The 15,049-nt window shown below is 43.8% G+C and overlaps 1 protein-coding gene across 10 annotated transcripts in view; it reads left to right on the top strand.

Annotated features, from left to right (window-relative positions):
* The window catches only part of ENOX1 (ecto-NOX disulfide-thiol exchanger 1), a 487,830-nt gene that overhangs the window by 435,624 nt on the left and 37,157 nt on the right, over nucleotides 1-15,049 (top strand). For all 10 annotated transcript variants that reach the window (XM_058670707.1, XM_058670708.1, XM_058670710.1 and 7 more), the window contains 2 exons: nucleotides 4,989-5,096; nucleotides 9,327-9,383. In XM_058670707.1, coding sequence (XP_058526690.1) covers nucleotides 4,989-5,096; nucleotides 9,327-9,383 — 165 coding nt within the window. The remainder of the gene's footprint in view (nucleotides 1-4,988; nucleotides 5,097-9,326; nucleotides 9,384-15,049) is intronic.

Genomic DNA, 15,049 nt, shown 5'->3' with positions numbered 1-15,049 from the left:
GGAGCTGGTACTGGACAGCCATCGCAGCAGGTTAGGTAACTACTCACAAGCTGGCACCCCATGCAAGTGCTGGTGAAAATCCTGGCTTCTCTATTTCCCATCCGGTTCCCTGCTGATGGCCCTGGAGGGCAAGGGGCATGATCAAAGAGCTTAAGCTCTACCCTCACAACAGGGTGGAATTCCTGATTCCTACCTTTGAGCTGACCCCGACCTGCCTGTTGTGACTGTTGTGGAATGAGCCAGCCAGCAGATAGAAGATCCCATTAATTCCCATTTTCATTCTCCATTTGTCTCTCTCTCTCTCTCTCTCTCTCTTTCACACACACATACACACACACACATACATGCACTAAAGTAGAGAAAATATATAGTGGGAAAGATATTTATTACGCTATAGAATGTACTTTGAGGGTAAAGAAAGCAAGTGAACTGACTTAGCTTAGGTTATTAGAGGACATTTTTAATGGAGAAGAACCCAAGGCCACTGCTTGGAAGCGTGTACGTGCTGTCCTAAACAAGGGCACTTGGCCAAAGAGTAAATGGGAATAAATGGCCCAGCCATGGGCCACGGAGAAAGGTTGTATCTGCTTGGAGGACAGAATTATTTTTCAGTTGCACAAAAGCATAGAATGGGGTTGTGTTGGCTCAAGTGCAACATTTGAGTTTGGAGCTCAAAAAATACGTAGCACTCTTCCTTGCAGAAATCTGGGTGCTAAGCTGGTGGTAAGTCATAATGAAGGACCTGGTGTAGTTGTGTAAGGATGAGAATCTCAGTGGTTTGGTTTTTGTTTGCAGAAGTTAATGGATTAGCAGTATTCTTTAAGCACAGGAACAAATTGCTCCCTAAGTAGTCAGCTTTCTCAGGAGTATAGGGTGAATGGTTTTAGAAACATGCAGAATCTAGAGGCGGGCAGATTACAACCTATGAGAGTAGGGATGAGGCAGAGAAAAGATAGAAGAATCCGCAAAGGGATGCAAGGATGAGGAAGGGCTAGGATTAACTTCAAGATTTTAATTTTGGGTAACAGGGAGTGAGATTTGGGTTGTGTGTGTTTGGGGTGGAGGGGTAAGAGGAGGAGTTGGTAGAGAGGACAGTATGATACATGGCGCATTTAAGGTCTAGTGGGTGGGTAAAAAAGCAGCTGAAACTATGATGTCAGTACTGGCACACATGAAGGTTTGGGTATGTGTGGGATCACCTGGAGAGAACCCGAAGTCAGCAGCAAAGAACCTGGCACACAAGGTGGCATTTAGGAAATCACTGGTGACAGTGGTGCAGGGGTGGGACACATCTGGCCTGTGGGCCACTTAAGCCCATGAAATCATGAACATTGGTCCTACCAAGGCAACTGCAGATGGGATGCAAAATTCAGTTAGTCTGTTAGTCAACTCATTTTTACTCATTTTGTATGGTCTGCCCTGGGCAAAAAAAGGAAAGTTCCCCACCTGTGGTCGTGGAAGACTGAGTGGAGTACTAGAGATTGCAGTCACCATGTAGTAGACTGGGGATTAAATCAGCATTTGGAGACTGGTTTGCATCCCTGCTTACACATTAGAATTAATTGTGATGGTATTTTTCTTTTTTAAGTTAACAATATCTAGGTCTCACCACTGTTTAGTTAACTGATCTTCTGGCCAGAATTCAATATTTTTTAAAAGCTTCCCAACTAAACACAATATAAACATGGATGAATCTTAGGAAATAATTTTATTTAACAATATAGCAAACTGGGACTAGCATTGTGGTATAATGAGTAAAGCCATCACACTGGATGCTGGCATTACACACAATGTCTAAGCTGCTCCATTTCTGATCCAGCTCCCTATTAGTGATCTGGGAAAGCAGCAGAAGATGGTCCAATTGCCTGAGCCCCAGTCACCTATATAGGAGACTGAGAAGAAGCTCCTGGCTCCTGGCGTTGTCCTAACCCAGCTCTGGCCATTGCAGCCATCTGGAAAGTGAACTAGCAGATGGAAGCTCTCTCCCTCTCTCTCTCCCTCCCACTTTTCCTTCCTCCCTCCTCCTTCCCTCCGTGTGTGTCTGTATTTCTCCCTCTGTGTAACTCTCACAAATATTAAATATTTTAAAAATATATATAGGAAATATGACAATATTTCTCCCATAAAAATGCATACAGAATATGCATTAAAATATATGTAAATTTAAATATAAACATTTTAGGCAAACAAGTGGAGTTTAAATGGGAATTAGAGTCAAGGAAGGCGTCTGTGTGTATGTGTGTGTGTGTACGTGTGCATAATAGAGTGAAGCCTTGTACCCCATGTGATTGGAATGACAAACTCCAATGGACTTCTCTTACTTATTAGTGCTGTTAATAAGAGCTGTGAGTGTTGTGTACTAGCAGTATTGCTTTCTTTGTCATGCCCCCTTCCATCTTCAGTTTGTTTAATTTTTTCTCATTACCAAAAACAGTGCCTGTTCTCAACTGATACACCAGAAAAATAACCACCAAAACAGAAAGGTTCAAAAGGCCACTTACCTAGAGATAGTATCCAAATCCTTCTTGAGGGAGTATTTTACAAAATTAATTAAAATCCTCTTAAAGCCCTTTTTTCTGAATGGTGCATTGTGAACTTCTCAACAAATGTCCGGAGATGTTTGTGCGGTCTCCTTTTTATTAGCTGCATCATGCCCTACCACACAGATGCACCCTCACAGGTGCCTCAACTCCAGTTCTCCTTACATCTGTGTTCTCTAAACTTTGCTACTTCAGCCACTGTAGTGAACAGAACACACTGTCTACCCTTAAAGACACTTCCTTATTCTTATTTTGGCTTATCTTTAAAAAGGTTGGATAATTGGATTGGAAATTGTCTTATCAAGTACAGATTCACACAGCCATCACTTAAGTCCACACCAGTTCCTCAGGGGGCTGTTCTGGGACCAATCATGAGTGAGAAAGAAGGAATAGGGTCATTCATAACTGTTTTCAGGCACTTGTCACTCTGCCAGAAGATAATGTGGACCCTCTGGTGATCTGGTGCTTGATTAGACAATAGACAATTATCTCACGACATTGAGGGGCACTGTGAGATGAGTATGTGATGATGATATAAGCAGGTGAAGAGATAGGGGCCACTGAATCTAGAAAACTATTAGCATGGCACTGTTTATGCTAGAAACAAGAATCAAGTCTAAAAAGCAGAGAAACAGAAATCTCCCATTCTTTGGTTCACTTTCCAGATGTCCGTGACAGCCAGGACTGGACTCGACCAAAGCCAGGATCTTGAAGCTTAGTCTGGGTCTCCCAAAGGAGTGGCAGGAGCCCAAGTACTTGAACCACCGCCTGCTGCCTCCCGTGTTGCACATTAGCAGCAAACTAGTAACAGGATCAGAGCCAGGACCTGAACCAAAGCACTTCAATGGGAGATGTAGATGTCTACAATGATATCAGACCCTTGAGCCTAACACCACCTCCCAAAGTAGGCTCTTAGATTTAGACCCAGGGCCACAGCACAAGCAAGCAAAAGGAAAGCACAGTATGTTTTTTAGAATACATCCTGTACCCAAGATCCCCCACCAAAGCTAGTCATTTTGAGGTTTTAACTTAATCTTTTCCAGTAGGTAGGTTTAAGCAGGAGAAATCACCTATCAGTGTTTCTTTCAGTTCATTTAGTTAGAAACTGGCCAGGCAGCTCTGCAGCCAACTCACAGGAGCCTTGTAGGAGGCAGCCTGGATAGTAGGAGCATGCCCCTTCCCGACAGAAACACACTAACGTCTCTGCATCAGTAGAGCAGTGCTTGTTAGGGGCAGCAGCAGGAATGGGCTGCTGTGTCTTCCCACACTACTCCTTCGCTGTCAAGATGCTGTAAATAGGCCTAGCTGTGGCCAGGGTCTGTTTGGAAGCTCTGGAATGTCTCCCGCAGCCTGTGTATATATTAACATATAGCCACATCCTGAAGAATTAGTACTGGGCAGCGCTGTGCACCTGGCAGACAAGGTAAGCTGCCACATGAGTTACAGTTGGTAGGGCAAGGAAAGCTCAAGGCTTACAAAAATCCCTTCAGTGGCCCTGTTTAAAAATAGCAGTGCAGGCCATAGCTTAGTATTTTGACAGCTTATATCAGCAGTTTTCCAGGCTGATATATTGATTGCAGTTTGGACTTCAGTCCTGCTGATCTAATAAAACATCCCCGTCATAACAGAGAAAGTAGAAGGATCTTTTGTGGTGCCAGCCACTCAGGGAAGTAGCTCTGCAGAGAAACCATAAAGCTTACTTTACTGTACAATGTAAAAATGAAGCAAAATTGGGCAAATTGGCTAATCACTCTTTTACTTTATTATTTCTTAGATTCTTCATCTTTCAAACTGTGGTTTATTAACTCTACATATTTTTACGAACATGTTTATGCATTTGTTCAAAGAAATGCTCTTATAGGGCATCCTCGCCAGTACTGAAGAGAAGGGTTGTGCATTACTGCCACAAACAGGGTGGGCATGGGGTACAGCAGGTGAAGCTGCCTCTTGGGATGCCTGCATCCCATATTGAAGTGCTTGGGTTTCAGTCCTGACTCTGCTCCTGATCCAGCTTCCTGCTGTTGTGTGTTCTGGGAGTTAGTTGATGATGGCTCAAGCACTTGGATCCCTGCCACCCACATGGGAGACTTGGATGTAGTTCTGGTACCTGGCTTAAGCCGGCCCAGCCCTTGCTAACATGGGGACTTGGAGCATAAACCAACAAATTTAAAATCTGTCTCTCCCTCTCTTGATTCTCACACTTTTTCCTTTTCAAACAATATTGACAAAACTTGGAACACAGATTTTCTTTTTTAATCACAGCCTAATAGTGTGTCAAAAACTGTGATTGTCTTTACACCCAGTGGAGAAATTGCACACAAAGTCAACTCAGCATTAAGCTATAAGACATGAAAAAATTCCTCTCTTAATTGGGAACAAGTGTTTGGAACGTTTTAGAATCTCTGATCTTTGGTGCTCCTTCACACTCACGATCTTTTTCTTTCACAGCAATTGCTTACCATCCAGGAGGAGTTAAACAATAAGAAGTCAGAACTGGAACAGGCGAAAGAAGAACAGTCACACACACAAGCATTACTCAAAGTCCTCCAGGAACAAGTAAGTGAATGAAACTGCCCTGATTTATAAATGAACACAGACATCCTCAGTGAGCCCCACCTGGGGGTGCAAACGTCATGGAAGACAATGGACAGTGTCCTTAACCCTAACCCTCGGAAACATAGACCTCAGGCAGCTTTGCAATGTGCGATGTGTGGCATCTCTCCCAGCCTCTTTGTCCTTTCCCTGTCCTCCTTCAGTCTGCCCCCAGACCTGTCAGTTTCTACTGACAAATGAATTTGAGAAAAGTTGAAAATATTGACAGTTGGCGTATGTTGCAAAGTAAGTGGCTCATTTCCTCTTTAGTCTCTAAGGGAGGAAAACGGACTGTAACCACAGCACCAATGCTGACCTCCAAATAGGAGGGACTGATTCACAACATTATCAAGAAACTATCTTCCCTGTGCCTCAGGCCTCTTAGATAGCCACAGTGCACGCCAGGCTGTTTACACTACGTGGGTAAAGTCCATTCTAGCTGCCTTTGATATGAAAGTGTGACCTGGCATTGATAAATGGATTAGAAAGTATTGTCTTACAGCTGGGTAAGATGGATCACTGGGCAACCAGCAGAGTGAAATCCAAGCCCACTATTTGCTCTGGAGGAGCTTGGAAAGCTCTTGAAATGCTCTGCTGTTTCTAGCCTTCACTCACTGCCAACAATGTAGTGAGTGGTAATTAGAAGGAAGGGTTAAATCACATTATGGTAAGCTATATAGAGTGTAGTACCTCTGCAGGAAATCAAACATAGGCTCTTTTCTATTTTTCACGCATATTGTAGTTTATGAGATGGTTGTTTATGCAGTGTAAATAACCTCAAGGGCAGTATTATAGAAAATGTGAAGTAGGGAGAGATGACCCTATTCAACTGTGATGTGTCGTCACTTTACAAGTGAGCTTAAAGAAAAGATGGCTTAGAATCAAGGGAAAAACCATATTTTAGCTGTTTTCCCCCTGAAAATAAAAAGAAGCAAATAAGATATTACAAACACTTGGAGAAAATGCTCTAGAAAATGCTCTATAAAATCCATAATCTGATGAATATGGATTTGGGAACTGACAAGATAGGCAAGGTTGAACGCAAAGATGCGGTCAACTACTATGGGCCACCAGCCAGGAGGCCTGATGTCACTGTCCTGCCCCCTTTGGCTATGCTGAGGGACCAGCCCTATGGGCTCATCAGGTCCACATCTTCCTCTTTCCTGTTTTTTGATTTTGTTTTCTTGTAGCTTTATCCAGGCTGGGGAGAAGCTAATTTTCTTTTATTCTGCATGACTTACTTCCTTTATTTTGATCTGAAGTCCAAAACAGTCACAAAAATGGATGCAAAGTTTTGCAGAAAGTGGGCATCGTCTTGAGATGCCATGCTTATTTAAAGCACCAAGCACACCCAGCCCCCGGAGTTGGTGGAGCATCACACTTCATTCATCTCAACTTGGAAAAAAAAAAAAAAAAGAAGAGGATTCAGAGCAATTAAATGTTCAGGGACCCAGACAACACCACTGAGAAGGCAGTGCTTTTTCAATCTTTAGCATTAACTTCAATGGGGATGGCTTTTCCAAGCAAAGGCACCAAAGGTGAAGAGGGCCAGGGGCTGTGCAGTGGCTCAAGACATTTGAATGTTTGCCACCACCAGCTGTGTTCCAGGGCACTGCTGGCCGCTGGCCTGGGGATGTGTAACCTGGAGGTGTGTGCAGAACACATGTCGCCTCCTTCTCCTTTACAGCCACCTCCACTCGTGGCCACATACACCTCTCATCTCCAGGAACATTCGCTCATATGGTTTGCTTTAGATCCCTGGAGAGTAACTGCGTATGTAGACATGGATATGTTGGAAACAGATGTTTCCACACATGTGTATGCATGCATGTGTGTGTACACACAGAGAGCAAGAGATTTATATTTATGTATACATCCTTGTCTAGAGGCTTGAAAGTCTGCTCTTCAAAGCAGCTGCCACTTACTGGAAATTCTAACAAGAGAAGAGTTCTTGAAGGCAGGTTGTTCCCACCAGAAGGCCTCTCACCCCCTCTAGGGAAGGTAGCCTCATTCCCATACTCTCATAATCCTGCCTGCTGGTGCTGGAGGAGAGAGCTTCTTGAGGGCTCTCCAGGCACCACTGACTCCTACTCGTCATTTCCTGGACAAGCACAGGTGTGTCCTGTTCCTGGGGCTTGATCACAACCCTGAGTGTCATCCAACATGACATTCAGCCACACGTGAGAGAGAGAAAGTGGAGCAGCTAGAGGAGAGAACAGGCAGGGGCCCTGAGAGGAAGCAGAATGATGGGCCCAGAGTGGCCACAGCAAGGAAACCTCTACAGAGGCACAGTGGCTGCCGGTGCTCCTGGCAGAGAACAGAGAGAGTGGTCGAGGGAACCACACCCAAATTCAGAAAGTAGGTTGGGAGGAGAGGAGGAGGAGTGCAAGAGCGGGCAGACTTGTAAGATGGTCAGGGGCACAAGATCGTCCCCAAGAACAGCAAGTGTATCGATCCTGGTGAACAGCCTGAAGAGGAAGGTACCTTAGCACATCATGGTCCACACTTCTAGGCAGGCACAGAAGCCTCCAAGAGAACCTCTGCTCTAACTCATAGTGGCACAGGGGACAGGACCTCAGGTGGGATGAGCAAGAGGGGGTTGAAGAACGAGACGAAGACTAGGGACACCTTCAGCAAGAAGCCAGTGCTGGGGAGAGACACAGCGCTGTGCTTGCACCCCTTTGTGCACTGTACTGGGGGATCAAGGGTGTTGCTGTGTCTGCAGTGCAGTTTCCCCCATTCCCACAAATCATGCATTGCCCCATGCCTCTTTGCATGTTACATATAGAAGTATCCCTACAAACCAGTGGGCAGATTGTTTTTCCTCAGTGGGAGTTACATGAAAATGAGCCTCTTATCTTCAATCAGCCATGCCATGCCCATGTTCTTCCTGTCATCATTGCTTTGACAAAACCCTTCCCTTGGAATGGAGAGGCTTTGATTTTCTTACTGAAACCAAGACTGCCTTGAAAATGTGAAGCATCTTGCAGCTGTCACATGCACAAATGTCCAGTGCTCTAAGTGAATGACACTAGAGCTGCCGTGCATTTTTTTTCAAATTGTCAGTGTTTATTTCCCACTAGAAACACCTTACTGTAAGCTTGAAACCAGTGATGGGGGAGGTGCAACTTGCTAAGCATAATAAGCCAGCCAATAGCTCCAAGTCCAACTCAACCCTTTGCCTTTGCTCTTTGCCTCCAGATAATCTATTTTGAGTCAGGATAGGATAAAATACCAATGAAAGGCTTCCTAGAAATTTCCTGTAGACTGATCTCTGCCTCTCCCAAGCAATCTCATTTGTAAAGGCTTTTTCTTTTCAATGGCTAAATCCTCACCTTGCAAGTGCTGGGATCCCATATGGGCACTGGTTCATGTCCTGGCTACTCCACTTCCCATTCAGCTCCCTGCTTGTGGCCTGGGAAAGCAGTCGAGGATGGCCCAAAGCCTTGGGACCCTGTACCTGTGGAGGAGACCTGAAAGAAGCCACTTATGTCCACATATGGCCAGTTGGGGAGTGAATCAGCAGATGAAAGATTTTTCTCCCTGTCTTTCCTGATTTCTCAATCTCCCTTTCTAATATAAATAAATAAATAAATAGATCGTAACAAAAACAAAAGGATTTTTCCCCTAATCACTCAGCAGCACAAGGTGATATCTTCCCAATTCACACACACACACACACACACACACACACAAGCAAAAAAGCTACCTTCCCTGTCTCGGCTCCTGTGATGAGGGCAATCAGCCACACGAGTCCTGAGGTGGATGTGTCCGTCCACCCCGCATAACCATTTCCTGTGAAGTCGTTTAGCTGGTGGCAGCTGCCAAACACTGCAGGGTTTAAATTAACAGCAAAGCAACTAGGAAATGGAATTGTTTATTAGTCTTAAGAACCACTTTTATGTGTTTTTATGCCCATGGAACTGCCTTCTAATATTATTTTTAAAATGATGACCAGGCTGCATTTTTTTTATAATTTTGACAGCCATCAAGTTTCAAAAAATATTGGTCTTAAATTGGTTTCAAGAAGACCCATTAGAATTATGTGTTCCATCTGCTTTCCCCTCTCTGGAAGTTTTATAAAATGCAACCTCAGATAAATCAGAGTTAACTGGATGATGCACACTTAACAGAGACATTCACTGATTAACTTTTTTGTTGTTCCTGTGTTTTGTTTTTCCTTAAAATTTACAGTTAAAAGGTACCAAGGAATTGGTGGAGACCAATGGCCACAGTCATGAAGATGCAAATGTAGGTACCACACACCTGATGTTCGTTCTTTATGTTGAATGTTGGTTGAACACTTAGGGTTGTAAAACTCGTTTTTTTATAACATAAAAGAAACCATGGGGCGGGTGTTTGGCTCGGTGGTTAAGATCCCCCTTGGGACACCTGCTTCATATATTAAAGGGTCAGGGTTCCAATCCCTTACTCTGTTTCTGATGTGGCTTCCTGCTAACGTTTACTCCGGGAAGTAGCAGATGACAGCTAAGTACTTGGGTCCTTGTCACCCACATGGACGACCCGGATGGAGTTCTGGGTTCCTGGCTTCAGCCTAGCCCAGCCTAATTTGTAGGCAGCTGGGGAGTGAACAAGCAATGAGCAGATCTCTCCCTCTTTATCACTGTGTCTGCCAAATAAATACAAATAAAGGTTTAATTAAAAAATCAGATTCCTACCTCTTAGCAGTTTATTACATAGAATTGGCCTATGCATGTGGTGAATGGGCATTGCTATTTTTAGCTTAGTTTGCCAGCTGTCAGTTTAGAGATGCTTGAGCTAATCCTCACCGTCAAAAATTCTAATCTCTGTGAACTGAGCCCTTTAAATTTCCAAAGCCAGGAAGTAATGATCTGTTGGGAAGGCAAATGGAATGAGACCTGACAAAGTAATCAGTTGTATATTGTGAGTATATTTAATAAATTTGCCAGCCAGTGAAGTTGACAGTTAAACGATCGCTGTGCTAAGAATGTGCCAGAACACCCTCCTTCTCCCAGTGCGGCCTTTGGAAGTGTTGCATCTCCTCTGTTTCTGACCCTGAACGTGTTGTAGTGTGACACATCTATCTTGGCAAAGCATAATGTGTCATGGTGCAGGATCCCAGCTGCCACCAGGACTTCCTTTCCTCGTGCTCTCTGAATATCCAGTTGCCAGAAGGCAGACAAGTGTTCCTCTTGCCTTGCGAGTTCTTTAGACTCGGATCATTGCAGCGCCTTGTCTCTCTGTGTCAGTTTCATGATTGTGCTTCTGTCTTGTCTTCACACTCTCTGATATCTGCATGGATTTGATTATCCTCATCACAGAAAATGCTTACTTAGCTTTCCTTTTCACATAACCCAGAATCAAATGTGGTAATGAATGCCTGATGAAGTTAGAGCTAGGAGAGATTAATTTGTGTGTGTGTGCATTCTGGTTTTAATTATATATAGCAGAGAGCCTAATTCTCAGACTACCAAAAAACAAAGTCTGATTTAATAATTACCATTCTACCCAGCAGATTCTTAACTTAAGATGCTTACTGGTGCTGAGCTGACCTCTGGAGCAGTTAGAGTGGAGAATACAAAGAAGCACAAGGCTTGCTGTCTGCCCTGCAGGACCTCATAGGCAAGCTGAGGCATAAGGGGCCCATGGCAATACACAGAATGACACGAGTACAGAAAGGCAAAGCAGTATGTGCTGTAGTTCCAAATCTGTGTCAGCCTGACCAGCAGCAGCCTCACTTCTCTGAGCAGCCTTTTTCTGTGTGTTGAGAAGATACCTCTAGTACATATTCAGTTGGAATGAACTGGGGCCTCTGAAAACCTCAGGGTACTGTGATTATGCTTTCTTTTTGCTGAATAATCAAGGAAAGGGTTAATGGATCTGTCGGCTTTGGATTTGGCTCTGAGGAGTGGGTAGAATTGGTAAGGCAGAAAGTTAGAGAACCCATTTCTGCAGATGCGTCTATATGTAATATTTTGGTGAGTTTATGTTTGCTTATATCTCCTTCATCTTAATCCTAAAATCCATCCTAAGGACTGTTTTCCAGGAACATATAACTGTCACATTGCCCACCAAATTTTCAGAATGGCTCCACACAATCCCTCAGTGCATTCCAATCTAGTAAGTGAGACTAAGTGACAGAGTCCTTGGTTTCCTGGTGTGTAAAATGGGAATGTTTCCTGCCTCTCCTTGTCAAACAAGCTCGTGAATGTGGGAGCATTTTATAATTGTGAGATGCCATCTGGCTGTTATGTCGTTACAGTTATAAACTCATCTTCTAATTGGGCTAAGTGCTGTCACCATCAGCCGAACACTGTATGTCACCCCTTGTCCCTTTTTGGAGAACTGTTCAGAGTCTTTTATTAGTAAATGGAAAAAGTGAAGCAGCCTCATCTTGGAAATGTTCTGTCTCTTCTGAGATCCTTTGTTGGCTAGAGAGATTTTGGCTGTTGATAATACTTCTAGAGTCAGCGATGAAGGTTTTATAATCAGTGCAAGGAAATGGCCCCTGAGCAGGTAGGAGGGAGGAAGCAGCACTGTGAGCGCAGGCATGAGACACAGAGCCTGGGAGTCCTTGCTGCGCCCTGCAGAGGGCCACCTCCCGCACTGGTGAGAGAACTAAGCTGAACTTTACAGTTGTTCCGGGCTTTGTCAGGGTTTCCCAGGAGACACATTATTTCTTAACTTTGTCTCTTTGGCAGTTTCCCTGGTTATCCCCACCAGAGTTATTGAAAGAAAAGAAACAAAAATCAATGAGTTTGACCACACATTAGGAGCTCTAGCAAAGTACTTAGTGAAGATTTTTTTTTAAGGTCTGAAATGAAGGCCAGGTCTCTTCTGAAGGTTCTACCAGCCCCATGGGGGCCAAAAGAGAAATCTTTCCAACCAGGATGACTGAATTTTCCTCCAGTTTGATCACTGAATAGCCATGTGACCAGGGCAAGTTACTGGATATTTCTGAACTTCACCTTGCCCATTTATAAATTTGTCAAGTAAAGTCTTGTACATAAACATGTAGCCTGGAGTTTGTACCCAACAACTATTAATTTCCTCTTGATGCATTCGTATTTAGTGTAAGCAGACAGAACGGTGGCAGATGAATTTCGATGTATTTCATGAGCTGTAAAGCCCAGAGGCTGTTGACTAAGATGTATGGATTTTTTTTCATTGATTCCATGTCTGGGGGCAGAGATTTTATATACTATCATTTATTAATAATAATTATACAAGGTATTGATGGTGGCTTAGTTGGGTATTCTTATGAGGGCCAACAATTGCTTTTAAAAAATGGTGTTTCTTTAAATACAAGGGATTTTTTTAAAGAAATTACATTTAAACCTTGTAAATTATGGAAAAGCACACAGAGCTTAAGAAAAATAACTTAGTGTCTTATTACTTAGAAATAGGCAGTATTAACATTTCCTTTTAGTTATTTCTAGTCTCATACACATGTGTGTGTATGTAAAACCAAAGGGGAAAACACATACACTGTAAATACCATCACACTGCGCTCAGTGTGGTACCTTTCATATTTCTCATTGTATCATAAATATTTATCTTCAAACCAATTGTTTCTCCAAGGCATGATTTTTAATGGCTGTATCACGTAGATGTAAAATCATACAACCACACACCTATGTGTCATGTACACAGCATCCCATTTATTTGGTGTTTGAACAATATTGTGATTTAGCATACCTGATTCCTCTTGGGTCCATCTCTCCTGCTTGTTTCTTGACCGGTAATGTGTATTAATAGCAGTGGCTTGGGATCTGGCAGGGAGCCTGACCCATAGGCATCATTATGACACCTGCACCCTCACAGTACCCATCAGCCAACCCAAAAGACCTACTAGCAGACATGCCACGTCTTGTGATTTGCTCTGTTGCCTTAGTTGCCAATCATCTGATTTGTGTGTTCCTGTAGCTTTCCTGTAGTTTGTACATTATACTGAACACTGACAGTGTCTTGTCTGACATTCTAGAAGTCTCCAAATGAACCAACCCATGTCCCTGCTTCCATCTAGGAGAAAAGTTTCCTGAAGACTGATTTCAGTCCAGCAGGGCCTGAGGTGGAATCAGCTGTAAAACCTTGTTGGCCTTGAGGCTGTATAGTCCAGGCTCACACTTGCCAGGTGTAAATAGGTTTTCCTGAGGCTTTGGAACTGGATATATTAATGATAGATTTCTCTCCTGTCATGTGTAAGTATGTTTAAAAACTAGTTCTTATTCCAGTTCCTTTACGGATTTCACTGATTCCAGCCCTAGTTTCCTTTCCTGGGAAGTGAAAGTGTGAATTCCCTTGTCATCTCTGCCTCTGAGCCTGTCTCCTTATCCCCACAACTGCCAAATAAGTATCTTGACCCTTGGAAGTGAGGCGCAGCTGACATCAATACCTGACATTGAAAACAGACAACCTATCCTTACCATGCATCTTTCTTGATGAGCTTGCCACAAGTGGCGTCACCACCTGTGAGCCTAACGCCCACGTATTTGATGAGAAAGTGGATAGAAAGGGAACAACCAGGAGAAATAGAAGAGCAGCTAGGAGAAATGGCATGACGCGGCAGCTAAAGTATGCAGTGTGTAAAATTCTTCTACCAGGTTTCTGTGCATTTTTGTCTTCCGTCATAGTTTTTGTTACAGGGATTCTGTGCTTACACAATTCAGGAGCCCACACTAGTGTTAAAAGAACCAACTTGCAATCTGCGGCGAGGTTTTATGGATCATAGTGAAGGTTACTGCTGCCAAACAGAGCACCCTTCCCATCTACCAATAACGCAGGCACAAAAAAAGAAGACTTTCCAGTTTCTCCACAATGAATCTTAAGAAAGTTGATCCTCACAGCTGCGTTTAAAACTGTCAGTGTGAAAACATTAGAGGGGCAAGAAAGAGATACTGCGTAAAGACCATTCTTCAGCTTTCCTACACTTCAGCCAAAAGCCATTGTTAATTGTGCATTTTAATGATGCATGGTGCTTTATAGCTTTATAGGTGCAGGGTCCTATGCCCAGTTAGTTCCCAGTGGCTTTCATCCTTAGTCAGGTAAGCCTGAGAGAAGAGGGGGCTTGCTGAGGAACCACCCAGAGGAGAGAAAAAGCAAAACACTCCATAGAGAAAGGAGTCCTAACCTCAGCTCAGACTCTGTCCTTTCCACTTGCTGCCTGTCTGTAGTTCCCAGATCTTGAATTAAATGTAGAACCGAGACAGCAAGAGGCAGAATAAAGAGTTACAGCTACCTCAGCTGGTCTCAGGGCAGGGTTGCCATTGAAAAAATGAGCCTGGACACTCCTGTGATGCAGGACCAGAGATAGCATAGGCCCTTCCAGAGCCCCGGGCGTGCTGCAACACTGCCTGCTCTCCTTTTTATACCCTGCAAATCCACACCAGGATGCAAAGGGCAAGCAGCAGGGTGGAAGGATTTATAACTCAAATGGGCGCTAAGCAGCCTGAATTCAATCCTGGCTCTGCCACTAACTGTCCAGGGCAGACCCTGAAGAATATGCTGCCCTCTTGTAACTGTTTTCCATGGTCATCTGGCAGGGCTACTGTGAGCTAGCTCTGTGGTGCTGATATAATTCTCTTTGCTGGGCCTTGCCTACACTGGGCCGTGTGTTGCATCCCGAGGCCCGTTGGTAAGAGGAGATGTGGTTCCTGCTCCCAGGAAAATTGACTTCTGGGTTCTCTTGTCCTGTACTTCCCAAGCCTACTGATCCTAGTTCATCCCATCAGGCCTCACAACTTACCCTGACAGTGTCACAGTGGGAATGGATGGGCTTAGGACAACTCCCTATAGGCAAAATCTTTATTTTTAAAAGTGTTATTTATGTTTATTAGAATGTCATATGTACTGAGAGGAGGAGAGACAGAGAGGAAGGTCTTCTGTCTGCTGATTCATGCCCCAAGTGACTGCAATGGCCGGAACTATACCAATCC

This window comes from Ochotona princeps, chromosome 12 (genome assembly GCF_030435755.1).
Source record: "Ochotona princeps isolate mOchPri1 chromosome 12, mOchPri1.hap1, whole genome shotgun sequence".
Taxonomy (NCBI): Eukaryota; Metazoa; Chordata; class Mammalia; order Lagomorpha; family Ochotonidae; genus Ochotona; species Ochotona princeps.
Note: the sequence above shows the minus strand (reverse complement) of the source record. Positions and strands in the feature narration are given on the sequence as shown.